The 27,593-nt window shown below is 43.0% G+C and overlaps 1 protein-coding gene across 7 annotated transcripts in view; it reads left to right on the top strand.

Moving 5' to 3' along the window:
* The first annotated feature begins 6,459 nt into the window (after positions 1-6,459).
* The window catches only part of exoc7 (exocyst complex component 7), a 35,253-nt gene continuing 14,119 nt past the window's right edge, over positions 6,460-27,593 (top strand). The window contains exons 1-9 of one of the 7 annotated variants that reach the window (XM_055150500.1): positions 6,460-6,657; positions 6,781-6,846; positions 9,031-9,215; positions 10,332-10,437; positions 12,357-12,591; positions 13,518-13,685; positions 14,804-14,815; positions 24,963-25,055; positions 26,335-26,388. In XM_055150500.1, the coding sequence (XP_055006475.1) occupies positions 6,583-6,657; positions 6,781-6,846; positions 9,031-9,215; positions 10,332-10,437; positions 12,357-12,591; positions 13,518-13,685; positions 14,804-14,815; positions 24,963-25,055; positions 26,335-26,388 (994 nt within the window). In that variant the 5' untranslated portion in view covers positions 6,460-6,582. The remainder of the gene's footprint in view (positions 6,658-6,780; positions 6,847-9,030; positions 9,216-10,331; positions 10,438-12,356; positions 12,592-13,517; positions 13,686-14,803; positions 14,816-24,962; positions 25,056-26,334; positions 26,389-27,593) is intronic. The other 6 variants (XM_055150495.1, XM_055150493.1, XM_055150497.1 and 3 more) reach the window with 6 other exon arrangements.

Raw genomic sequence — 27,593 nt, 5'->3', positions numbered from 1 at the left:
CAACAAGAATTGGCAAAATTATTGGTCCGTGAAATGATTTGAATGAATTTTTTTGGGACATACACTTTTTAACTTAATGAATGATGATATAATTTTCACCAAAACAAAAAGAGACACAGAGAGACTTTATGGATCCCGAGGAAAATTTTAAAGATGATAGAAAAAAACAACAACAACAGTAACACGGTGCTGTAGAAATGGATGGAATAATTATAATTTTCCCCAAAACAAATCAGAAAATAGAAAAAGATGAATGAATAGAGATGTGGTTTTGTGCCTCAGGTGGGATTAGCTGAAGTGTGTTTTTGTTGTTGTTGGTGTCGAATGTTATTTATTGATTCCCTCCAAAAGTGTGTCCTTTTGTTTGTGTCCTTTTGTTTGTGTCCTTTTGTTTGTGTCCTTTTGTCTGAGCTGCTCCGCCTCGGGCCCAGAGCCGCGGGGGACGGTTCGAGTCTTTTTCTCTTCCGCCGACTCTTTAAACCCAAAACCCTTTAAACCTGCAGCTCCGTCCAGATGCTCCGAGGAGACACGAGCAGATGGAGCCTGGAGGTCAAAAGATCCTCAAAAGATCCACAAAAGATCCAGCACACTCCGGACACAAAAGAGGGAGGGAAGGAGGGACGGAGAAGAAGAGAGGGAGAGGACAAAAAGGAGAGAGGGGGGGAAACAGAGGGCAAAAGAGGGACATTCCTATGGACAGAGAGAGGGAGGACAGAAGGAGAAGAGGAGAGAAACAGAGGGCAAAAGGACAGGAGAAGAGAGGGAAGACAAAAAGACAGAATGAGACGAGGAGGACAGAAGGAGAGGAGGAGAGAGGGAGGACGGAAGAGGGAGGGAGAGAGAAAGAGAGGACAAAAAAAGGAGGACATTCCACCGGACAGAGAGAGGGAGGACAGAAGAAGAGGGGGAGAGAAATGGAGTGAGGACAGAAGGAGAGAGGGAGAGGGGGAACAGAGAAACTGAGGACAAAAAAGTAACTTTACTACAGACAGAGAGAGGAAGGACAGAAGGAGAGGAGGAGAGAGGGAGGACAGAAGAGGGAGGGAGAGAGAAAGAGAGGACAAAAAAATGGACATTCCATCGGACAGAGAGAGGGAGGACAGAAGAGGAGGGGGAGAGAAATGGAGTGAGGACAGAAGGAGAGAGGGAACGGAGAAACGGAGGACAAAAAAGTGACATTCCTACGGACAGAGAGAGGGAGGACAGAAGGAGAAGAGGAGAGAAACAGAGGGCAAAAGGACAGGAGAAGAGAGGGAGGACAAAAAGACAGAATGAGAAGAGGAGGACAGAAGGAGAGAGGGATGACAAAAGAGGGAGGGAGAGAGAAAGAGAGGGAGAGAAGGGGAAAGAGAAGAAGAGAGAGGGAAGACAAAAGAGGGACATTCCTACGGACAGAGAGAGGGAGGACAGAAGGAGAAGAGAGGGAGGGAGAGAGAAAGAGAGGACAAAAAAAGGGGACATTCCTACGGACAGAGAGAGGGAGGACAGAAGGAGAAGAGAGGGAGGGAGAGAGAGAGAAAGAGAGGACAAAAAAAGGAGGACATTCCACCGGACAGAGAGAGGGAGGACAGAAGGAGAGGGGGAGAGAAACAGAGGGCAAAAAGGAGAGGAGAAAAGAGGGAGGACAAAAGGAGAGGGAGAGAGAGGGCAGAGAGAGAAAGAAAGGACAAAAAAGGGACATTCCTCCAGACAGAGAGAGGGAGGACAAAAGGAGGAGAGAGGGAGGACAAACGAGGGAGGATAGGAGAGAGAAAGAGGGGGAGAAAAGGAGAGAGAGAGAAGAAGAAAGAGAAAGAACAAAACAAAAGGAGAGGAGGAGAGAAACAGACAGCAAAAGAGGGAGGAAAGGAGGGAGAGAGAAGAAGAGAGGGAGCACAATAAAAGCATAGAAGGAGAGAGGGAGGGAGAGGAGAAGAAAGAGGGAGGACAAAAGGAGAGAGGGGTGAAATGGAGGACAAAAGAGGGGGGAGAAAGAAAGAGAGGGAAAGAGAGAGAGGACAAAGGTAGACAGGAGACAAGACGAGAGAGAGAGAGAGAGAGAGAGAGAGATAAGAAAGAGAAAGAACAAAACAAAAGGAGAGGAGGAGAGAAACAGACAGCAAAAGAGGGAGGAAAGGAGGGAGAGAGAAGAAGAGAGGGAGAGGACAAAAAGGAGAGAGGGGGGGAAACAGAGGGCAAAAGAGGGACATTCCTATGGACAGAGAGAGGGAGGACAGAAGGAGAAGAGGAGAGAAACAGAGGGCAAAAGGACAGGAGAAGAGAGGGAGGACAAAAAGACAGAATGAGACGAGGAGGACAGAAGGAGAAGAGGAGAGAAACAGAGGACAGAAGGAGAGGAGGAGAGAGGGAAGACAAAAAGACAGAATGAGACGAGGAGGACAGAAGGAGAGGAGGAGAGAGGGAGGACGGAAGAGGGAGGGAGAGAGAAAGAGAGGACAAAAAAAGGAGGACATTCCACCGGACAGAGAGAGGGAGGACAGAAGAAAGGGGGGGGAGAAATGGAGTGAGGACAGAAGGAGAGAGGGAGAGGGGGAACAGAGAAACTGAGGACAAAAAAGTAACTTTACTACAGACAGAGAGAGGAAGGACAGAAGGAGAGGAGGAGAGAGGGGAGGACAGAAGAGGGAGGGAGAGAGAAAGAGAGGACAAAAAATTGGACATTCCATCGGACAGAGAGAGGGGAGGACAGAAGAGGAGGGGGAGAGAAATGGAGTGAGGACAGAAGGAGAGAGGGAACGGAGAAACGGAGGACAAAAAAGTGACATTCCTACGGACAGAGAGAGGGAGGACAGAAGGAGAAGAGGAGAGAAACAGAGGGTAAAAGGACAGGAGAAGAGAGGGAGGACAAAAAGACAGAATGAGAAGAGGAGGACAGAAGGAGAGAGGGATGACAAAGAGGGAGGAGAGAGAAAGAGAGGGAGAGAAGGGAAAGAGAAGAAGAGAGAGGGAAGACAAAAGAGGGACATTCCTACGGACAGAGAGAGGGAGGACAGAAGGAGAGGGGGAGAGAAACAGAGGGCAAAAGGAGAGGAGGAAGAGAGGGAGGACAAAAGGAGAGGGGAGAGAAGGTGAGGACAAAAGAGGGAGGGAGAGAGGGCGAGAGAAAGAAAGGACAAAAAAGGGACATTCCTCCAGACAGAGAGAGGGAGGACAAAAGGAGGAGAGAGGGAGGACAAACGAGGGAGGATAGGAGAGAGAAAGAGGGGGAGAAAAGGAGAGAGAGAAGAAGAAAGAGAAAGAACAAAACAAAAGGAGAGGAGGAGAGAAACAGACAGCAAAAGAGGGAGGGAAGGAGGGACGGAGAAGAAGAGAGGGAGAGGACAAAAAGGAGAGAGGGGGGGAAACAGAGGGCAAAAGAGGGACATTCCTATGGACAGAGAGAGGGAGGACAGAAGGAGAAGAGGAGAGAAACAGAGGGCAAAAGGACAGGAGAAGAGAGGGAAGACAAAAAGACAGAATGAGACGAGGAGGACAGAAGGAGAGGAGAGAGAGGAGGACGGAAGAGGGAGGGAGAGAGAAAGAGAGGACAAAAAAAGGAGGACATTCCACCGGACAGAGAGAGGGAGGACAGAAGAAGAGGGGGGGAGAAATGGAGAGAGGACAGAAGGAGAGAGGGAGAGGGAGGACAGAAGAGGGAGGGAGAGAGAAAGAGAGGACAAAAAAATGGACATTCCACCGGACAGAGAGAGGGAGGACAGAAGGAGAGGGGGAGAGAAACAGAGGGCAAAAGGACAGGAGAAGAGAGGGAAGACAAAAAGACAGAATGAGACGAGGAGGACAGAAGGAGAGGAGGAGAGAGGGAGGACGGAAGAGGGAGGGAGAGAGAAAGAGAGGACAAAAAAAGGAGGACATTCCACCGGACAGAGAGAGGGAGGAGACAGAAGGAGAGGGGGGGAGAGAAATGGAGTGAGGAAAGAAGGAGAGAGGAGAGAGGGAACAGAGAAACTGAGGACAAAAAAGTAACTTTACTACAGACAGAGAGAGGAAGGACAGAAGGAGAGGAGAAGAGAGGGAGGACAGAAGGAGAGGAGAAGAGAGGGAGGACAGAAGAGGGAGGGAGAGAGAAAGAGAGGGAGAGAAGGGGAAAGAGAAGAAGAGAGAGGGAAGACAAAAGAGGGACATTCCTACGGACAGAGAGAGGGAGGACAGAAGGAGAGGGGGAGAGAAACAGAGGGCAAAAGGAGAGGACAAAAGAGGGAGGGAGAGAGGGCGAGAGAAAGAAAGGACAAAAAAGGGACATTCCTCCAGACAGAGAGAGGGAGCACAAAAGGAGGAGAGAGGTAGGACAAACGAGGGAGGATAGGAGAGAGAAAGAGGGGGAGAAAAGGAGAGAGAGAAGAAGAAAGAGAAAGAACAAAACAAAAGGAGAGGAGGAGAGAAACAGACAGCAAAAGAGGGAGGAAAGGAGGGAGAGAGAAGAAGAGAGGGAGCACAATAAAAGGATAGAAGGAGAGAGGGATGGAGAGAAGAAGAAAGAGGGAGGACAAAAGGAGAGAGGGGTGAAATGGAGGACAAAGGAGGGGGGAGAAAGAAAGAGAGAGAAAGAGAGGGAGGACAAAGGTAGACAGGAGACAAGACGAGAGAGAGAGAGAGAGAGATAAAAGGATGGAGAGAGAGAGGACAGAAAAAGAGAGAGAGGCAGAGAAGGGGTGAGAGAGAGAAAGAAAAAAGAAAGACAGAGAGAAAGGGAGATAAATGGAGACAGAGAAGAAGAGAAGTGGGTGAGAAGGAGAGAAAGAGAGGAGGAGAGGTACAGAGAGAGAGAGAGACAAAAAGACAAAAAGAGAGGGGGAAAACAAAAGGAGAGAGGGAGAGATGAAGGGGAAGAGAGAGAGAGGAGAGAGGGAGGACAAAAGAAGAGAGAGAGAGAGAGAGAGAGAGAAGGAGACAGGCGGGACAAAAAGAAAGAAGGAGAGAGAGAAGGGAGAGAAAGGGAGAGAGGACACGAGACAAGACAAAAAAGAAATAGAGGGAGACCAAAGGAGAGGGTGATATGTGGAGAGAGGAAAGAAGAGAGGGGGTGAGAAAGAGAGAAAGAGAAGGAGAGGAAGGAGGGAGACAAAAAAAGACCAGGAGGAAGGGAGAAAGAGAGAGAACACAAGTTTGAGAGACAAAAAAAGAGGGAGGGGGAGAGAGAGAACATGAGTTTGAAATCAGACAAAAGAGAGAGGGAGAGCGAGGGGAGGAGAGAAACGTGGAGAGGACAAAAGAGAGGGAGAGAGGGGAAGATAAACGACAAGAGTGAAAGACGAGACCAGAGAAAAGAGGCAAAAGAGGAGAGGAGGCGGAGCTTTGTGACGGAGGAAGTTTGGAGTGTGGCTATTCACGAAAAGTGTGTCCACGACAAAACACATTTACACCAAGTCTCTGTAAATAAAAACTAATCACATCATAAGAATTATCCCAAAGTTCTTTCCAAAAACTCACATTTTAGACTCGTGACGTGTATTTGCTTTTCATATATTCACATTTATGACTGATTAAACATAGATATTACTGCATTATTTTAAATTCTGTGATTAGAAGTTGGAGAAAATACACTGTTTTATTTATTTTGCTTATTTTGTGGTAATATCGATTCCTCTTTCAGACCTGGTTTAGTCCTAGATTAGACCTGGAGTAGTCCTGTTACAGTCCTGGCCTTTGGTGGTACTTAGTGTGAAAAGCTTGACAGATACTGGTTCATCACATTGATTTCAAAACATAAAAATATTAAAGATTAACATTTAAATTTAGGTTCATGTTTCAGTTCATCTGAGACAAACAAAGCTGCACAGAAAATAAACTTTACTACTACTAATAATAATAAACCTTTTTAGTCTAAGTTTTAGTCAATTTTGTTTATTTACTCTTTTTTTATTGGCAAAAGGAGAGATTTGTTTTTATTCCATTTTAATTTTTTTATTTGAATCGGCAAAAAGCTAAATTCAATTTGTATTTTATTTTAATTTTTATTTTTATTGGCAAAAAGAGAAATTCAATGAGTATTTTATTTTTATTTTCATTTTTATTTTTTATTGGCTAAAAGAGAAATTCAATGTGTATTTTTTTATTTTTATTTTTTTATTGAAAAAATAGAAATTCAGTTTGTATGTAATTTTAATTTAAATTTTTATAAACATTTTTTATTCATTAAATTAAATAAAAAAAAAAAAAAAAAAAAGGAAATGAGCTTGGGGAGGAGGAAGCGGAACTGGAAATCCGTATGTTTTTGCTTTTATTTTTATTTTTATTTTTATTGGCAAAAAGAGAAATTCAATGTGTATTTTATTTTTATTTTCATTTTTATTGGCAAAAAGAGAAATTCAGTTTGTATGTAATTTTAATTTTAATTTTAATTTTAATTTTAATTTTAATTTTAATTTTAATTTTAATTTTAATTTTAATTCATTAAATTAAAAAAATAAATAAAAAAACTAAAAGGAACGAGCCTGCGGAGGAGGAAGCGGAACCGGAAGTCCGTTTGTTTTTGCTCCGTTAGCATTTTCACAGTTAGCCTGGTTAGCTCCGGTGCAGCCGTAAAAACTTTTGCCTTTTGCGTGAACATAATTGAATAACATTTCTCACACACAGAGGAGGTAGATGGGCCTCGGTTCCAGGATGGTCCCCACGGAGGACTCTGCGCGGAAACGGGAGATAGAAGACAAACTCAAGCAGGTCCGAGCTAATGCTAAAGCTAGAGCTAACACCACTTTCCCGCAGACCGTGAACGTGACAGATTAAAAACATGAAGTGCGTAAATATAAACTCATTAAACATGTGTTTTACGTGGTGTTTCAGGAGCAGGAGACGCTGTCGTTCATCAGAGAAAACCTGGAGAAGAGTGACCAGCTCACAAAGGGAATGGTGAGAAGCACAGACTGTGTTTATAAAAACTCTGGACAGACTTTATCTTTTATTTTTATGTTTCTGCAGTCTGTGGTGACTCTGTACAGACTTACATCTTTATACAGTCTGTGGTGACTCTGTACAGACTTACATCTTTATACAGTCTGTGGTGAGGACTAGAGATGGGCATTCGATGAAATTTTCTTAATCGATCGTCGGAAGAATTAATGATCGATTATCGATTAATCATTAATGTTTTTATATTAAAATGATCATCATTATTATTACTATCTGCACTACTAATCTGCATAAATAAATTCAACTTTATGACACATCAGCCCGTTTGACATTATAATGTGTTTAATTCAGTTTTGAACAACTCTCACAGAAACAAAACTTAAAACCACATCACTAATTTGCATAAACTAAGTGAAGATAAAACTACAGCTCTTGTGTCGCTGATGCGGTTCAATTTCTGTTGGATTAAAAGACATAACTCAGTGGAATACAGGTAATTGGAATACAGGTTGTGACCAGATTTGCGTTTTGTAACCAGGACAGGCGTACAGGGGGTGGGAGGTGGGGACTCATCATCAACATTGCGCGACTCTCACCTGGAAAAACTTTTTCCCACTGGACACCGAAATATGTTCCTGCTTTGTACACTGTGGACATGGACTCACACTTGTCCCGAACGCAACTGAAAGCGTGGAATTTCTTGTACAAATCATCGTTAAATACGCATTTGTGCTTCGGTACGTTACAGACTGACCGACTGTTTGTGTCTCGCTCCTTCTGATGCAGAGACACATGTACACACCTGTTTGGTCACGCTACGCACAGCAACCTACATTCGGTTTGTCGATTAAAATTAACATAATCGATGAAATTCTTAATGATCAATTATCGATTAATCGATTAATCATGCCCATCCCTAGTGAGGACAGAGTGTCATATAACGCTGCATTAAAAGAGTCAAACTTTTATGAATGATGATTTTCGTGATGAATAAAGAGGTGTAACTGTATAAAATAATCCTTTCTGAAGAAGAAATTTGTGTTGGGACAGAGGAGCACAGCTTTAACACAAAGATAGAACAACACAACAACAAAAGCAGCACACAAACATAGAAACATAGAACATAAATAAATAAGAGACCAAGTTTGACCACGAGTGACACACCAACAAGATCTTTAAGTAGGGCTGTTTGTTTATGGGAAAAAAATAATTATCACGATTATTTTGGTCAATATTGAAATCACGATTATTCAAACGATTAAATTTTAGTTACATGATGCATTTATTCTGCAAAAAAAAAAAACAACAACTCTTTGTTATTGTATTTGTTGATTTCTTATTATTATTACTTTGTTATTGGTTTATGGAAAACTTTCCAGGTTGGCTCTTAAATTCTAGATATAGTTTCTCTAGTTCTTTGATCATTATTAAAATTGGATCTGGTGTTTTTCGCCTGCATAATGGGTGCAAGGTCTTATAAAGGTCTTAAAAAGTCTTAAATTTGGGGTAGTCAAACCTGGGGATACCATGAAACAAAAAAAAACACTTTGTTATTATATTTGTTGATTTGTTTTTACTTTGTTATTGGTTTACGCAAAACTTTCAAATTGAAAATAAATAAAGGCTACAAATATGAACCTTAGAGCAGTTTTGCAAAGTATAAAGCATAAAATTAATAAAATAAACTTTGAACATGAAAATAGGCAGAAAAACATAAATGTATCCAAAATAAACTCTATATGCAGCTGTTTTACAATCTCTATATTTAAAAAATTAAATAAATATACTTAGCTTTAAATCGTTTTAAACTCGATTATATGAGTTTGGAGATTTGACACACAAATCGAAATTACAGGCAGGCCCTTCACTATCTTGTATTCTGTTAATAATTGCGGTCTCCCTAAGCCTGTGTGCAGTTTGATTGTATAAAGGCAGAGCTTTATGTCATGATCATGTTATTCCTAGTGATGGGCAGATGAAGCATTGAAGCCTTTCATCCAATTGGTTCACTCCAGCGTAAAGCTTCTTGAAGCTTCATTTGCTCTGGCATTACATCTACTCTTCTCTCCTCTGATGGTCTTTTCAGTACAAATGTTTGGGCAGCCCTGGTCTAGTCTTGACCAGGACATGAGCTGATTAATGGACAGTGTGTTTTGCCCTCCCTCTGCTCCTGTCACTCGTCAGGTGTCGATCTTGTCCTCATTCGAGAGCCGCCTGATGCAGCTGGAGAATTCCATTATCCCGGTCCACAAACAGACGGAAAACCTGCAGCGGCTCCAGGAAAACGTGGACAAGACCCTGAGCTGCATGGACCACGTCATCGGATACTACCACGTCGCCAAGGACACGGACCGCATCATCAGAGAGGGGTGAGGCTGAGGCCTGGTTTAGTCCTGGTTTAGACCTGGTTTAGTCCTGGTTTAGTGTCCTGGTTTAGACCTTGTTTAACATTGGTTTAGTCCTGGGTTGATCCTGGTTCAGTCCTGGTTTAGTCTTGGTTTAGTCTTGGTTTCGTCTTGGTTTACTCCTGGTTTTAGATCTGGTTTAGTCTTGGTTTAATTCTAATTTGATCCTTATTTAGTCCTGGTTTGATCCTGGTTTAGTCCTGGTTTAGACCTTGTTTAGTCCTGGTTTAGTCCTTGGTTTAGTCTTGGTTTAGTCTTGGTTTAGTCTTGGTTTAGTCTTGGTTTAAACCTGGTTTAGACCTGGCTGAGTCTTGGTTCAGTCCTGGTTCAGTCCTGTCCTGGTTCAGTCCTGATTTAACTCTGGTTCAGTTCTGGTTCAGTCCTCCTGGTTTAGTCCTGGTTTGATCCCCGTTTAGTCCTTATTTAGACCTGGTTTATTTTTATTTAGTCCTGGTTTAGTCCTGGTTTAGACCTTGTTTAGTCCTGGTTTAGTCCTGGTTTTGTCCTGGTTTAGACCTTGTTTAGTCCTGGTTTAGTCTTGGTTTTGTCCTGGTTTAGACCTGGTTTAATCCTGGTTTAGTCCTTGTTTAGACCTGGCTTAGTCCTGGTTTAGTCCTTCTTTAGTTCTTCTTGTGGTCCTTGTGATATTAAAGAATGCACAGGCTTAAAGCTGCACCGTGTAACTTTCCTGTCGGAGGGTCCATCACCTGCTTGTTTCTATGGATACGTCATTGCTCTGCCTGGAATGTTCCACAGTGTGACATTAAACAGCTCTACTTTACATTTATTCAATCACAGCTGGTTTCACAGCTCAAAAACACCTCGACAGACAGACTCTCTGACTGTGAGCGGGTCTCGCCTCTCCACAGATCTGACCTGTAACTCTGTCCGGTTTGGTCTCCGTGAAGATAGAAAGGTTTAAAGCCATACTGCGGAACATTCCAGACAAAGCAACAGCTAAATATCCACAGAGAAAAGCGTTTGACGGATCCTCAACCAGAGAAAGAAAGAAAAAGTTACACAGATCATTTTCTTTTTTTTCTTTACTTTCTCTCTGTTTCGTTTTCTCGTGCGTCTCAGTCCGACCGGGCGTCTGGACGAGTACTTGTCCTGCATCGCCAAAATCCAAAAAGCCGTGGAGTATTTTCAGGACAACAACCCCGACAGCCCCGAGCTCAACACGGTGGTACGTCTTTAGATCTGTTTACACTGGAACTGAAGTCGACTTAAGGTCTTTGTGTTTAAGTCCGACTCTCTGCTCTAGTGTTTATGTGTCTGTGTGTGTGTGTGTGTGTGTGTGCATGTGTGCGCGTGTGCATGTTTGTGTTTTCATGTGTGTGTGTTTGTGTGTTTGTGTGTGTGTATTTGTGTATATTTGTGTGTGTGTGTGTGTGTGCGTGTTGGTGTGTTTGTGTGTGTGTATTTGTGTATATTTGCGTGTGTGTGTGTGTGTGTGTGTGTGTGTGTGTGTGTGTGTGTGTGTGTGTGTGTGTGTGTGTGTGTGTGTGTGTGTGTGTTATGTGTGTGTGTGTGTGTGTGTGTGTGTGTTTATGTGTGTGTGTGTTTATGTGTGTGTGTGTGTGTGTGTATTTGTGGATATTTGTGTGTGTGTGTGTGTGCGTGTGTGTGTATTTGTGTATATTTGTGTTTGTGTGTGCGTGTGTGTGTTTGTGTGTGCGTGTTTGTGTGTGCGTGTTTGTGTGTGTGCTGTGTTGTGTGTGTTTATGTGTGTGTGTGTGTGTGTGTGTGTGTGTGTGTGTGTGTGTTGTGTGTGTGTGTTTATGTGTGTGTTTGTGTGTGTGTTTGTGTGTGTGTGTGTTGTGTGTGTATGTGTGTGTGTGTGTGTGTGTGTGTGTGTGTGTGTGTGTGTGTGTGTGTGTGTTGTGTGTGTGTGTGTGTGTGTGTGTGTGTGTGTGTAAATACTGTATATCTTGAACCATAAACTGTTACACAACTTGAGTGTTTTGTGTAGATTAACATGAATCTGAAATCAACGAGGTTTGACAAAATAAAAACACACTGTTAATCCCGAAAACTCCGTCTCCATCCCTGTTTCTCTCTCCCTCTTCCCTCTGTCTCTGCCCCCACCCCTTTTTCTCTCTATCTCCGTCTCATTCCTCCCTTTCTCTCTCTCTTTCTCTCCTTTCTCCCAACTCTCTCCTCTCTCTCTCTCTTTGTCTCTCTTCCTTCTCTCCCTCACTCTCTCCTTTCTCACTCTCTCTCCCTCATTGCTTTCCTGCTCTCTCTGCTCCCCTTCTCTCTCCTTCCTCTCTCTCACCTCTCTCCTCTGCTCTCTCTCTTTCTCTGTCACCATCCCTCTCTTTCTCTTGCTCCTCTCTCTCCGTCTCTCTCTCTCTCTCTCTCTCTCTCTCCTTTCTCTGTCTCTTTCCCTCCCTCTCTTTCTCCCACTTCTCTTTATCTCTCTCTCCTCTCTCTTTCTCTTGCTTCTCTTTATCTCTCTCCCTCTCTCGCTTCTCTCTCTCTCCCTCTCTCTTCTCTCTTTTCTCTCACTTCTCTCTCCTCTCTCTCATCCCTCACTTTCTTTCTAGCTGCCTCCCTCTCTTCCTTTCTTTCTCTCTGTTTCCATCTCCCTCTCTCCCCTTCTCTCCCTCCTCTCTCTCCTCTCCCTCTCCTCCCCTCCTATCTGTCTCTCTTCCCCCTCTCTCTCCCTCGCTCTCTCCTTTCTCCCTCCTCTCTCTCTATCTCCCCTCCCTTTCTCTCTCTCTCCCTCCCTCCCTCTCTCTCTTTCTATCTGCCTCCGTCTCTCCCTCTCGCTTTCTTGCTCTCTCCATCTCTCTCCCTCCCACTGCCTCTTTCCTCTCTTCCCCCTCTCTCTTTCTCTATTTCTACCCCCCTCTTCCTCTCCCTCCCTCCTTTCTCTCTCTCTCTCTTTCTCTCCTCCCTCTCTCCTTCATCTCTCTTCCCTCTCTCTCCTTCTCTCTCCTTCTGTCTTCTCCCTCCTCTGTATCTGTCCCTTCCTCACTCTCCTCTCCCTCTATCCCTCCCTCTTTCTCCCTCCCACTGCCTCTTTCCTCTCTCTCCTCTCTCTCCTCTCTCTCCTCTTCCCTCCTTCTCTCTCTCTCCTCCCTCCGTTCCGTTGTGCAGAAGTCCTTGTTTGAGAAGGGGAAGGAGCTCCTGGAGGCAGAGTTCCGGAGCCTTCTGACCCGGTACAGTAAACCGGTCCCTCCCATCCTGATCCTGGACGCTCTGGGGGCCGAGCTCGGACCCGACGACGAGCTCGACGTCCAGGAAGACGTGGTCCTGGAACATCTGCCCGAAGCCGTTCTCCAGGACATCATCTGCATCTCAGGCTGGCTCACGGAGTACGGCAGGAACCAGGGTGAGACCCGGACCAGGACTGGACCAGGACTGGACCAGGACTGGGCCAGGACAGAAGTGCAGGACTGGACCAGGACTGGACCAGGACTGGGCCAGGACAGAAGTAGGAGAACCAAGACTGGACCAGGGACCCAGGACTGGACCAGGACTGGGCCAGGACTGGACCAGGACTGGACCAGGACAGAAGTAGGACCGAACCAAGACTGGACCAGGACTGGACCAGGACAGAAGTAGGACCGAACCAAGACTGGACCAGGACTGGACCAGGACTGGACCAGGACTGGACCAGGACTGAAGCAAGACTGGACCAGGACTGGACCAGGACTGAACCAAGACTGGACCAGGACTGAACCAGAACCGGACCAGGACTAAAACAGGACTAAAACAGGACTAAAACAGGACTGAAACAAGGACTGAACAAGGACTGAAGCAAGGACTGAACCAAGGACTGAACCAGGACTGAACCAGGACTGAAGCAGGACTGAACCAGGACTGAACCAGGACTGGACCAGGAATCAACTAGGACTGGACCAGGAATCAACTAGGACTGGACCAAGACTAAACCAGCATTAAGCCAGGCCTAAACCAGGTCCAAACCAGGTTTAAACCGTTTTTAAGACAGGCCTAAACCAGAACTTAAGCAGGACTGAAGCAGGACTAAACAAGGTCTAAAGGAAGACAGAATCAGCACCAAGTCAGGACAGAACCAGGACTAAAGCAGAACTAGACCAGGACTGAAGCAGGTCTTGAGCAGGACAAAAGGAGGACTGAATGGGGAGTAAAGCAGAACTAAACCAGGATTAAATCAGGACTAAAGCTTGACTGAGCCAGGACTAAACCAGGACAAAGCAAGATTAAAACTTAATTGAACCATGACTAAACCCGGTCTAAATCTGGTCTAACCTGGGTCTTCTCTGTGTTCCTCAGACTTCATGAACGTGTACTACCAGATCCGCTCGTCTCAGCTGGACCGCTCCATCAAAGGCCTCAAGGACCATTTCAGGAAGAACAGCGCCTCCTCCGGGGCCCTGTACTCGCCCGCCGTCCAGACCAAACGGAAGGAAACGCCCACCAAGAAACTGCCCAAGAGACCAGGTACGAGACCCCGCCCCCCAAACCCGACCTGTCAAAGAACCTGGGGCTGATCAGGTGCATCGCGGTGCAGGGACGTCTAATCCAAACTCATCTTTCACACGGAGGCTTCATCAACGACCGGACACGTTAATGCTTTGTCTAGAATGTTCCACAGTGTGGCATTAAACCTTTCTATCTTCACGGAGACCAAACCAGACTGAGTTACAGGTCAGATCTGTGGAGAGGCGACCCCGCTCACAGTCAAAATGCCTGTTTTTCTAAGTATTTTTGAGCTTTAAAACCACCTGTGAGTGAATAAATGTAAAGTAGAGCTGTTTAAAGTCACACCGTGGAACATTCCAGACAGAGCAATGACGTATCCATAGAAACAAGCAGGCGATGAAACATTAAAGCAATTAACCAAACGATTAATGTCATAAACTGATCGCTAAAATAGTTTTCATTATTTATTTATGTATTTATTTATCTTTTTAATTTGATTTAATTTATTGGTTCATTATCATTATCATTACTATTTATTTAATTAATTAGATTTTTTATTAATTAATTAAATAGATTTTTTTTATATCCCCTTACATTGATATTAATTTTATGTGTGGAAAAAAACTGCATTTATACTGTGACTTACATTTTGAATTCACTTACAATTTTATTATTTTATTATTATTTATTTTATTTTATATATTTTATTTTATTTATTTTATTATTTTTTATGTACCCTTACATTATTAATTTTTTGTGTGAAAATAAAACTACATATATATCTTATGACTTATGTGGAGAAAAAAAAGCACTGAATAAATTACAAATAAAAAAAAAAGAAAAGAAAAAGAAAATACTGTTTAAAATGTGGAAAGGTCCTCACAAAATCCTTCAACCCATGAACATCTGTCAAATCTGCAGTTAATTTAGATTTTTATTTTTTTTCACTTTTTATTACAATTTCATCAAAAATCCATTGATAATCCATTGAATCTGCATTTCTCAGATGAACTGGAGCTGTTGATGAAGCCTCCTCTGTTCTCCTTTTGTCTCTCTCCTCTTTCAGTTTCTGTTGTTTTAAACCGAATTATTATTATTATTTTAACTAACCTTTTCCTCTCTTCCCCTCTGACCAGTCTACATCCCAGGTAACTGCTCAGTGTCGCCCCCTGTTGACCGCTGCAAGCTATAACGTTAACTGCTCAGTGTCGCTGTTGAGCTGCAGGCTGTAACAGTTAAACCTCAGCTCTGTGTCGCCCCCTGTTGACCGCTGCAGGCTGTAACAGTTAAACCTCAGCTCTGTGTCGCCCCGTTGACCGCTGCAGGCTGTAACAGTTAAACCTCAGCTCTGTGTCGCCCCCTGTTGACCGCTGCAGGCTGTAACAGTTAAACCGCAGCTCAGTGTCGCCCCCTGTTGTCCGCTGCAGGCTGTAACAGTTAAACCGCAGCTCAGTGTTGCCCCCTGGCCCTCGCTCGAAGCTTTGGCTCCGGTTTAGTCTGACTCTGGTTTCACAACAGAACCTGATATTTGCAGCTGATGAGTGTAAAACTGACCCAGGTCCAGAGGGAATTTCAGGGAGTCATTCAAATGTTTACACAGGCTTCGTTCTCAGTTGTAGGTTGTTTTTATCACCAACTCCGCCTTTTAGATTGAATTCTTATAGTTGGACGTAGTGTGGTCACGATACTAAAATTTCAAACAACCAGGATGAGAATAAAAACATCCTTTATATATATAGTATATTTATACAATATACTGTGATTTTCAACATTAAATGGTAGAACTGTTTTTTCTATTCCCATGTGTCCTCATATCTGTGTAATCCCTCAGTGTCCAAGTCGGGTCCATGGGTCCAAGAGTTTATTCTAGTCCAGTGTTTCCCCACACACAGACCAATCTGTGGCACTGCATCACAGAGTGAAAACCAAGGGCCACAAATTGATATGTGATTTTGATCCGCACATACATGTCAGCATGTAAAACATTTGCACTATTTGCTCTGCGGACCTGACTCTCTGTCTGCAGACGCTTCCCCCGCACACTAAATGAGCCAGAACCCAAGGAGAGGTCCCTTATGATCAGGCACTGGAGTTATTTTTCAGAAAGCCAAGTAAAATGAGTTGTTCTGTAGGACATGCACGTGCACCAAACAGGCTCATGCTGTTTCATTATTTCATTTAGTCGCCTTGTTGTACTTTTAGTAGTTTCTTATGTCTAGTTGATATTTTATTTATTTAATTTGTATTATTATATAATTGTTACATTATACTATTTATTTTGTTTTACCAAAAAAAGTTAAATACAAGAACAAGTTATTATTTGTTGAGCAGACCTTGAGTTAAGTATTTGAAATTTTAAAAAAGTCAGGTGAAGTTCAGGTAAAAACTAAACTTTAACATCAGTTTTGGTCAGTAATTCTCAGCATGAAACTTAAAATACAGGTCTTCCTCTAATATAATTTGAATCACCGTCTGATCAGGGAAGGGGGCGTTACACAAAGCTGCTCGATCTGTGGAAACACTCTAGCCTCTGTGATCTTCTATTTGTTCTGATCCAGCTCCAGACCGTCCTAAAGACGTTCAGGAAAGGTTCTGCTCTGTCCTGTAAATAAAACTTTTTTAGTTCTGGTACTTGCGAAGAATGAGGATCTAGTTTCAATACTAGTTTTAGTATCGAATTACAGTTTGGCTGCTTAAAAAACACAATACATCACAGTGATTAAAATACTTTAGTTACAGATGAAACATGTAATTTTAAGTTGGCGGCTGTTCTGTCCGTTTAAACACTTTTTTTTGTTTGAGATTCAGGCTCTCTCCTGTTTGTGAAACCAGAGTCAGAGTTTCAGAGTCGGGCTTAACAAATGCTCCAAAGTCTAACCCCCAAAACTGAGAAATGTGTTTGAGTTTAAAGCTGCACTGTGTCACTTTTCTGGTAGTGGGCCTCCAGTTACTCGTCTGCATGGAAATGTTATTGCTTTACCTCCAATATTCCAAAGTATGGTCAATATTCAATATTTTTGAGCAGTTAAAACACACATAACTGTATAAATGCATCTTTTATAAGTTTAATACCGTACTGTGGAACATTACAGGCAAAGCAACAGCATCTCCATGGTAGCGGAAACCTGAAAAGTTACACAGTGCACCTTAAATATAATCTGGGACTGAGGTGAACCTGCGTGAAGTAAACGTAAACCTACACAAAAACTAAGTCAATCGTTTATGATGCAAAATGTTTCATTTGTGCTGTTTTAGTTTTGGAAATATTAATGATTCTTTTATAGGAAGTTTCAAAATGCTCTAAAACAAAATGGAGTCAGTCGTTTGTGCTTCGTTGGTGCTGGTTTGTGCGATTATGGTTCTTAGATATTACCGGTTTTATTTTCGGCCGATGGCGTCACCTCGTTCCCTCTGAAAATGTTAAAATGTGCTAAAAAAAAATTGCAAATTATTCCATAAATTCTTTCTGTTTTGTTTGTGCTGTTGAGTGCTGTTAATGTTTTACTTTTTGCGTCCATATATTTAAAGTTATTATTTGAAATTTGAAATGACATGGAGCCGGAAAAACAGAAAGAATTTATGTAATAGTTTGCAATTTTTTAGCACGTTTTAACATTTTCTTTATATCTTAAGAACCAGAATGGCACAAATGAAACTTTTTGACTCCATTTTGTGTCGTTTTAGAGCATTTTGAAGCTTCCTGGAGGCTGCTGACCCCAGTTTGACCTATAAAAGAATCGTTAATATCTCCAAAACTAAAGCAGCACAAACAAAACTTTCTGTAGCACAAAGGATTGACAGTTTTTGTGTAGGTTTGTGTTTGACGGAGGCGACTTCACGCAGGTCTGAGGTGACATGAGACACTCCCAACAAAACTCCAGGATCATAACCAGATCTGGAGACCGGTTTAACCCAGAGACACTGAGGGACGGGTCAAACGCAGAGGATCCATTTCCTACTGGGACATTTAAGTTTGCTTTAAAGGTGCTCTACCTGATTTTTGTTCCTTTTATTGTCCTGAAAACAGAACTACAGTGAACCCTCGTTTATCGCGGGGGATACGTTCCAAAAATAACCCGCAATAGGTGAAATCCGCGAAGTAGTCAGCTTTATTTTTTACTGTGATTTTACAATGCAATACTGAACTGCAGAATGAAACAAAAAATAAAACCTCTTTTTCAGGCCCAACATGTGTTAAAGAAATAGAAATATTAACGTTTTCTTACAAATAACTATAATAGTTTAAAGAACGGTGTTGTAAAACAATATTTTTATATAGTAATGAATACAAGGTAGGAAACATTGTCACTCGCGTATTTCACAGTCCCTCCAGCTGCGCCTCTTCGTCCTGACTCCGTTGCGCTGTAGCGTCTTTTTCTACTGAAGGCTGCGCAGGGGTCTTTCTCCGAGAGAAGAACATCGTTATGGGTAGTTGTTGGCACTCTTTCTTTTTCTGAGCAAGAAGATTTTTATAAACGGACATCCCACCTTCAATTATATTTGAGAACTGCAATGAACGACACATCAAAGGGTCCCATTCTTGTGCCGCGCGCTGAAGTTCAGTGGCCATTCTCATCATGGTTGCTAATGTATAAACCTTTTTCACTTCTAGACAACAGTAACGCCCCTAAGCCAATCAGGATTCACTGTAAAAATAAAGCACTGTAAAAAATTCCGCGAAGCAGCGAGGCCGCGATAGGTGAAGCGCGATATAGCGAGGGATCACTGTAGTTCATTTTAAACCGTTCACAGTGGCCCAAAGTTCTTCCTCACTTACTTTCTGCATTCATAATATTATGATGGTAAGATTTAATTTGGCTGTTTTGAGTTTCATTTCAGTTTAATGTAAGAAATAAAGTGTCTCATGTCATGTCAAGGTCCCATTTTACTTTATTCTCAGATTTCTGTTCTGATGTCGTTTCCTCGTCACAAACAGACCTGGAGTTATGTTTTGTTTCATTCACACATGTTTAACACACAAACCCTACACGTTTAGGTTTCTTTTATCAAACACAAAACACTCTGTTCCACCTTGTGATGTCATCGTGTGGTGATACAGGAAGTGCTCCACTGTGTTTTTAAACTCCACACACCTTCACGAGAATAATTCCGCCTAAACTAAAGGGAAAAGGAGCTGAGAACTTGAAACTCTCTCTCTTTCTCTATTCCTCCCTCTCTTTGCATCTCTCTTTACCTCTCCTTCTCTCCATCTCTCTCCCTCCATCTCTCTTTATCCTTCCCTCTCTCTCCACCCCCCTCTCGCACTCTCCCTCCTCTCTCTCTCTTTTCCTCCCTCTCTTTTCTTTTTTCTCTCCCCCTTCTCTTCCTCTCTCTCTTTATCCATCTCTTTATCCCTCTCTCTCTCCATCTTTTTTTATTGTTCTATCTCTCTCTCTCCATCTCTTTATCCCTCTCTGTCTCCATCTCTCTTTATCTTTCTCTCCCTCTTGCTCTTTCTCTCTCTCCATCCATCTCTCTTTATCTCTCTCTATCCATCTCTTTATCCCTCCTCTCTCTTTCTCTCTCCCTCTCCCCCTCTCTCTCCATCTCTTTATCCCTCTCTGTCTTTCTCTCTCTTTCTCCCCTCTCCTCCTCTCTCTCTCTCTCCATCTCTCTTTATCTTTATTCTTCCCTCCCTCCCTCCCTCCCTCCCTCTCTCTTTCTCTCTCTCCATCCATCTCTCTTTATCTTCCCCTCTTTCCTTTTCTTTCTCCCCCTTTCTCTCTCTTTCATCTCTCTTTATCCCTCCATCTATCTCTCTCCCTCCCTTGCTCTCTCTCTCTTTCTATCTTTCTTTATCCATCTCGTTCTCTCATCCATCTCTCTTCATCCCTCCCTCCCTCCCTCTCTCTCTCTCTTTCTCTCCATCCATCTCTCTTTATCTCTCCCCTCTCTCTTCTTTTCTTTCTCCCTCTTTCTCTCTCTCTCTCTCTCTTCATCCATCTCTCTCTCTCTACCCCCTCTCTTGTCCTCTCTCTCCCTGTCTCTCCATCGCTCTTCATCTCTCCCTCTGCTCTCTCTTCACCTCTTTACCCCCCCCCCCTCTCTTTCTCTCACTCTTTCTCTTAACTTAAAAAACTATCGCCTCATGACATCACGAGGTGGAACAGAACGTTTCTTTGTAGACGTTAGAAGACTCATAATAATAAAGTTTTACTCAAACATGTGAATGAAACAAACACAACTCCAGCTCTGTTTGTGTTTTTGATGAGGGAACAACATCAGAACACGACTTAAAACTGCAGAAAGAGTCCGTTTTGCGTAATATTAAACTTTTAAACACAAAAACTCTGCCCTTAAACGTTTCTCTCCCAAACTCTGGTCGAGCTTCTGTCTTTAACTCTTTCCTCGTGAGTTTGAACGGAGGCCGAGGCTGAAACTAAAAACTGTCTGAACTGAGTCTGAATCTGAAACTAACCCACAGTTTGAGTCTGTGTAGAAATAACAACCTGCTCCTTCAAACTCACTTAAACCCAAACTAATCCGTAAAGTGCGTACGACAGGTTAGAACACTCACACCTCTAAAACATGCTTCATTTAAAGTGTCGGAAAAAGTCCTTCCTTGTGCGTAAATTATCTTTGCATTTTGGATGTTGTGTTCCTCATGATGACAGAGACAGAGGGATTCTGTTTTACAAATTATTTACAACTTAAAACTGTATTTTTAACACTTTGTTTTTTCAACTTTTCCCCCTTGCGTGCATCGTGTAACTTTTGTGGTGGAGGCTTCGTCAAATGGAGTGTTTCACAGTGGGAGTTTTCAGGCCGACAGAGAAATGTGCCGGTGCCGGTTAACGCACATAATGTTTAACCTACTCACGTGTTCACGCCGGAAATCAGAGCGTTCAGAAACCGAAAAGTACAACTTTTTTCTAAGCGAACCGTGACGACACAGAAGACGTCAGCACGTTCATCCAGGTCACACACAGGAAAATAAACAAACAAAAAGCAGTTGAGATGTATGAAATTAAAAGTTTTGAGTCTACAAAAACTACAGTATTTTACAGATGATTAGACGTGGTCTTTACCCTCTAACCGCATCAAAAAATGAGTGCGCGCCACAATCCAGAGCGCCCCATACACAAATCCACTCGGGTGTACCAGTACGACTTCAGTAAACTACAAAGCCGCACCACCCGCAGAACACGCAAACACACACAGAGCAGACAGCGACCGCACAACGAAACACACCCGCAGACACACTCATCACTCCACGCCAACGAGGAACGGAACGGAGGAACGAACCGAAAAAGCGAGCGCAATGTGCCACTTCTAGACACGACTGAACAACTGAGTCACTGCGAACACGCCGACAATCCGTTGGTCCCAGACAGCACCCTCCCTACACGCCACAACTGAACAAAGCCCAGAGTCACCGTGAACGAACAAACAAACAAAACCACTCACCCATCACACTGTTGGGTTTCCTTTAAAGTCCCACGCGGTTTAATTGGGGAAAAAAGTTTGAAAATAGACCATTTAATGACAGTGCGTCTTATAATCCAGAACGCTTAATAGTGCAGAAAATACGGTACTCTGTCCTGTTCTTCTTGCATGTGTCCGTGTTCTCCTGATAAGATTACATTTTTGGTTTGGGCGTCGCTGTCGTCTTCTTCTCAGCAGATTGATTTTGTAGCAGAGTTCGGCACATAAATAATGACTTGTATAACTACAAACTCTCGCTGGTGTCGATGATGTGATCCATGATTGTTATTTTCCTCCCTGTGCTGTCCGTTTTCGTACGGCCTTGTTTTTATTTGTTGGTAAATCCACTTCCTCTGTCGATGACGCGTCATGGGTTCATGTAAATGTGTGAACTCGGCTCATTCACCGGTGAACACTTTGAACTGACACCAGCACCATTCTGACCGACTTGAAAACAGCTAAAGTGGCATTAAACCTTTCTATCTTCATGGAGATCAAACCAAGACCAAGTTACAGGTCAGATCTGTGGAGAAGCGACTCCGCTCAAGTTCAGAACGCCTGTTTTTCTAGGTGTTTTTGAGCTATAAAACCACCTGTAATTGAATAACGTATTTTTTGGACGATCGACAGTGCGTCTTATGTATTAATTCTGGTTGTGTTACTGACCTCAAACCGATTTTATGTGGCACGCGGCGCTCAAAAATCTGTCAAAATTTTTTGTACGACTTTGGTTAAACTACGAAGCCGCACCGCTTGATGGATTGTTGGAGCGTTATGGCAGCTGTAGTCAGGAGCCTCGTGAAGTAAAGGGCGAAGTCTAGTTCTGCGTCGACTCATCGCACTGTCGCTGTCGCCTCGTCGCAGAATGAACGCACGTCTTCCACTGAGTCGTGTCCTTTAGGCCGAAAGAAGCTGAACCACATCAGGCTTAATGCGCCTTATAATCCACTGCGCCTTACTGTCCGAAAAATATGGTAAACGCAAAGTAGAGCTGTTTAATGTCACACTGTGGAACATTCCAGGTAGAGCAAGCAACAAGCAACCGAAAAGTTACACAATGCACCTTTAACTGACGTAAAAATATGATAAACCAAATCAGAATTAGAAAAACGCTGAAAACCTGTCGTACGCACTTTTAACCCAAACAACACTAACATTGTGAACTGTTTATGAAATGTGTTAAACTGTGATGATGTGATGCTTCCTGCTGCTGTAGAGGCCCCGCCCCCTTTCACCTGTCACTCACCTGTCACTCACCTGTCACTCACCTGTCACTCACCTGTAGGGCTGCGGATGTGCTGTTTAAAACTCTGTGTGAGGGATGTAACCATATACAAGTCCAGTCACGCTTCTGTGGAAATTTAACACGAAATTCTCACAAAGGTGTAAAAAATCAGCACTTTAAATCAGATATTACATCGTAGAATAAAAAAAAAATATAAAAAACAAATCTGGAATATCGAATGAGCTGTAATTAAAAGTCTCTGTACCTGATTTTTACCGTCTTAAAAATGTCAAAAACAGAATTATTTGATTGTAAACAGTTTGCAGTGATCCGAAGTTCTTCCTCACTTATCTTCTGCGTTCAGAGCGTCCACATTACTCACCACGATGAGTTTATAAGCGCATGCTAACGTGCACTTCCTGATTCTCTGACATTAAAACGCTTTATAATGAGATACTGTTACGACCCAAAATAGATCAGAACATATTTAAGAAGGGACACGGAAGACAAAGTTAAGGATTAAATGTTCTTTTTTTTTTTTTGTCTTTTTGTATTTTGGACGACGGAACCAAAAAAAAAAAAAATAAATCTTATCCCATGCTCCCAAATTAAAAAGAACAGACCCTGGGGAACCGGCCAGCATAAAATAAGGACGGTGCCAGCTCTTATACGTACACCGTCCCTACCTTAAAGAAAAAACAAGCCCAAAAACTATCCCTACATGAAATAACAACGAAAACAAACCTACAAACACTTTAAGACAGAAACTGGTCGACCCAAAGGACAAAACACCGAGCCACAAACAGAGCAGATGTGATTTACTCCATTCAGTGTAGTGAAGACGGCAGTGAACGTCACACTGGAGAAACAAAACAGACACTTCACAAGTAAAGACGCGAGAGCAACACAAGACCTCAGTCTGATGTACATCGGGTCACTCCTTTGAGGACAGTGAGGTACAAATCTGAGCCAGAGAAAAGAATTGGTTTGAGAGGAGAATTAAAGAAGCTGTTTTTGTTAAGAAAGAAAATCCTTCCTTGAACAGAAATGGAGGACTCAGATCATCATCTGTCTCCCATCTACAACTCCATCCTCAAACCTAAATCAAAACAAACAAAGGGAACAATAGGAGTAGTAGTAGTTTTATTTGTTTGTAAAGCGTCTTTGAGTGTCCAAAAAAGCGCTACATATGTCTACTGTATTATTATTATTATTATTATTATTATTATTATTATTAGGAGTAGTCAGTCAGGTCAGGCCCAGAGATGTGAAAGCTCCATTATGATTCTGAATGATTCTGCTAATTTGTTCAATTGGCCGTGCGATCTAAGAGAAACTGTAAACAAGCATGTGTGTGAGTTTCAGAGCAGTTTCAGTAGTTAGCTCTTCCTTTAGGCAGATATAAGGAAGTGTCCATCAGCATCTGACCAGAAATTATGAAGCAGATTGGATGAGCTGAGAAACTTATTCGACCAAAATAAACTTTTGTCCAGTTGACAAATTGAATTTCTCTTTTGGGCAACAATGAAAACGCGATGTCTGGACTCACCAGGGCAAACAAAGCAACGCTAACAAAAGGTTAACAAATCGGCATTGGAGTCAGTGAGGCACCTCCCCAGTGTGAGGATGTGCTTGTGCTTTGGGAACAGCGAGCCACAGCGGGGGGGGGGAGAGGGACGGAACACCGGGCTCGTACGATTTAAAGGCTCCTAGTGGAAATGAGGTAGCCAGGCTGGCGCCACCTAGTGCCTCCGCTCAGTTTTATCTCTCTCCAACGACTTGGTCAGGAATCAGAATACACTAGACTAGACGGTTTACAAAAACCCCGGAAGTGTGAGTTCGGACACCAGCCAATTAGAGAAGAGCCAGACATTCTGTGTTGTCAACGATTCCCGAGATCGAGGATTTAAAGCCAGAACAAAGAGAATGTTTGGTGAATTTTATCAAGGGGAAAGACGTTATTGTCCTTCTTCCTACGGGATTTGGGAAAAGTTTAATAAACCAGTTAATCCTGTTAGTGGAGCATTACATAACGTCACGACCCAACAGCAGTGATTGGTGAAATAAAAAAAGTCCCCACCTACCATCCAGCGAACGAATCCTAATGCTGTGAGGTCAAACAGTTTCCACAAAGAATCAGGCTAGAAATGAGGAGCCATCAAAAATAAACTTTAACCATTCAAAAATAAGAAAAACTTTCTAAACAAAACTGGGAAAAATACTACAAATAATAGACCAAAAAAAAATACAGGCGCAAAAAAAAGGTGCCCAAACGTAACAGGTACAGACATTGCACAGTGGACATATGCTCAAATACATGGAAAAATCACGTACAGGGACTTACTAATTCATCAAAACTTAAAAAATTTGATTACTTTTGTTAATTCTGGTCATGTTTTTTGGACTTTTTGTTTTTCTTTTTGAGAGTTTGATAATAATTTCACATGACGTGTACATATTGTTACATCCCTGCTGGCTCTTTAAGGCTGTTCTTTCTCTCCTTCAATGTCTCCTTTTTGGTTTCCTATCTCCTTGTTTGGTTCCTTGGTTCCTCCCCCTCTTCCTCTTCTTCTCTCTCTCTCCTCCTCTTCCTCTTCTCTCTGTCTTCGTGCTCTTCCTCCTGTTTCCTGTGGGTGGCGCTGTAGGGACCATCCGTAAAGCGCAGAACCTTCTCAAACAGTATTCACAGCTCGATGGGAAAAAGGGCGGATCTAACCTCACTCCTCTGGAAGGTAACTGCTCTGTGGGACTCAAAACCGGTTTAAGACCAGGACTGGACCAGGACTGGACCAGGACTGGACCAGGACTGGACCAGGACTCAACCAGGACTCAACCAGGACTAGACCGAGAGACCAAACCAGACCTATAGTCGATCTAACTTTACGCATTTGGACGGTAACTGCTCAAAAACCATCTTAAGACCAGGACTGGACCAGGGACTAAAATAATGACTAAACCAGGATTAAACTAGAATCAGACCAAAATTTGACTTGGACTGTCCCAGGTCTTAACCAGGACTCAATCTGGATTAGAAAAGACTAAGACTAAGAAAAGACCAGTGTATAAAAAGGACTGAACCAGGACTAAAGTCAGCCTGAATTAGAACTCAACCTGGACTCAACCAGGACTCTGCCATGACTGAAACATGGACTAAAATACGGCCTAAACCTGGACTAAAACCTGGACTAAACCTGGACTAAACCTGGACTAAACCTGGACTAAACCTGGACTAAACCTGGACTAAACCTGGATTAAACCTGAACTAGAACAGGACTTAAACCTGGACTAAAAACTGGACTATACCTGTAATGAACCTGGACTAAACCTGGACTAAACCTGAACTAAACCTGAACTAGACCTGGACTAAACCCGGACTAGACCTGGGCTAAAATAGGACTAAAACAGAAGAAAAACTGGCCTCAAACAGGAGTAGAACAGAACTAAAACCTGGACTAAAACAGAACTAAACCTGGACTAAACCTGGACTAAACCTGGACTAAACCAGAACTAAACCTGGACTAAACCAGAACTAAAACAGAACTAAACCTGGACTAAACCTGGGCTAAAACAGAACTAAACCAGAACTAATCCTGGACTAATCCTGGACTAAACCTGGACTTAACCTGGACTGAACCTGGACTAAAACAGGACTAAAACAGGACTAAACTGGACTTGATCTGGACACGACCTTTACTCAACCTGGACTAAAACCCGAACTCAACCAAGACTCAACTCGGTCTCAACTCGGACTCAACCCGGTACTTGGGATTGAACCTGGTTTTGTTTCTCTCTTCTGTCTGTCTCTAACTCCACACACACTTGGGTCCTTTTGGGTGGTCTCAGTCCCGGTTTAGTCCTGCTTTAGTCCTGGTTTAGTCCTGGTTCTCGGCCGGGTTTTCCTTGTGTATCCCTTTTTTGGTTTTGGCTCATGTTCCGGTGACTCTGCTCTATCGCGGTGCCTCGGCTGGTGGTGGTTTTTTTAAATCAAATGTGAAATTAAAAATGAAATTAAAACAGATCACGAGCTTCGACTGAAAATTCTGTCGGACCCGAGCGACAGGAGCAGCACCGGTGAGTCACGGAAAAATATCAACAATTATTTTGAATTTTTTTTAAACCTTATTTTCTGATTTCTGTTGTTCTCTAATGTTGTTTCCTCATCACAAACAGACCTGGAGATGTGTTTTGTTTCATTCACACATGTTTAACACACAAACCCTTCTTCTCTCAAACTGAAAACACTCTGTTCCACCTTGTGATGTCATCATGTGGGGATACAGGAAGTGCTCCACAGTGTTTTTAAACTCCACACACCTTCACTGGAATCGTTTGGATCATTTCAGCCTTGGAATTACCGATCTTTACTAAACTAAATGTAAAAGCGGCTGTGAACTTGAAACTCTCTTTCTCTCCCCTTTCTCTCATTCTCCATCTCTCTTTAGCCCTCCCTCTCTCTCTCTCTTTTTCTCTCTCTCCCTTTCTCATTGCATTTCTCTCTGTCCCACTCTCCCTTTCTCTCTCCATCTCTCTCTCTGTCTCTCTTTATCCTTCCCTCTCTCTCTTTCCATCTCTCTTTCTCTCCATTTCTCTTTCTTGCTTCTGTTCTCTCTCTCCATCTCTCTCTTCATCTCTTTTTATCCCGCTCGCTCTCTCTCTCTCTCCATCCATCTCTCTTCGCTCAATCTCTCTCTCTCTATCTTTATTCCTCCCTCTCTCTCTCCTCTCTCTTCATCTATCTTTATCCCTCTCTCTCCCTTTCTCTCTCTCCTGCTCCTGCTGTTCCGTCTCTCTCCTCTCTCTCTCGCCATCTCTCTTTACCCCTCTCTCTTTCCCTCCCGCTTTCTCTCTTCATCTCTCCCCTCTTTCTCTATCTCTCTCTCTCACCATCTGTCTCTTTCTCTCCATCTCTCTTTCTCCCTCCTGCTCTCTCTCTTCATATTTATCGCTCGCTCTCTCTCTCTCCCCTTCTCTCTGTCTGCTTCTCTCGTTACGTCTCTCTCCTCTCTCTCTCTTCATCTCTCTCTCTCTTTCCCGCTCTCTCTCGCTTTACCCCCTCTCTCTCTCCCTCTCTCTCCGTTTATCCCTCCATCTCTCCATCCCTCTCCCTCTCTCACCTCATCTGTCTTTATCCCTTCCTCTCTTTCGCCCTCTCTCTATCCCTCCTCTCTGTCACCCCCACATTCTTCTTTTCTCTCTCTCTCTCTCTCTCTCTCTCTCTCTCTCTGTCTCTCTCTTTCTCTTAACTTAAAAACCACCTCTTCATCATGACATCACGA

The sequence above is a fragment of the Boleophthalmus pectinirostris genome, unplaced genomic scaffold (assembly GCF_026225935.1).
Source record: "Boleophthalmus pectinirostris isolate CB_2022bp ecotype Guang Dong unplaced genomic scaffold, ASM2622593v1 HiC_scaffold_14, whole genome shotgun sequence".
Classification (NCBI taxonomy): domain Eukaryota; kingdom Metazoa; phylum Chordata; class Actinopteri; order Gobiiformes; family Gobiidae; genus Boleophthalmus; species Boleophthalmus pectinirostris.
The sequence above is the reverse complement of the archived record's forward strand: the minus strand, read 5'-3'. Positions and strand labels throughout refer to the sequence as shown.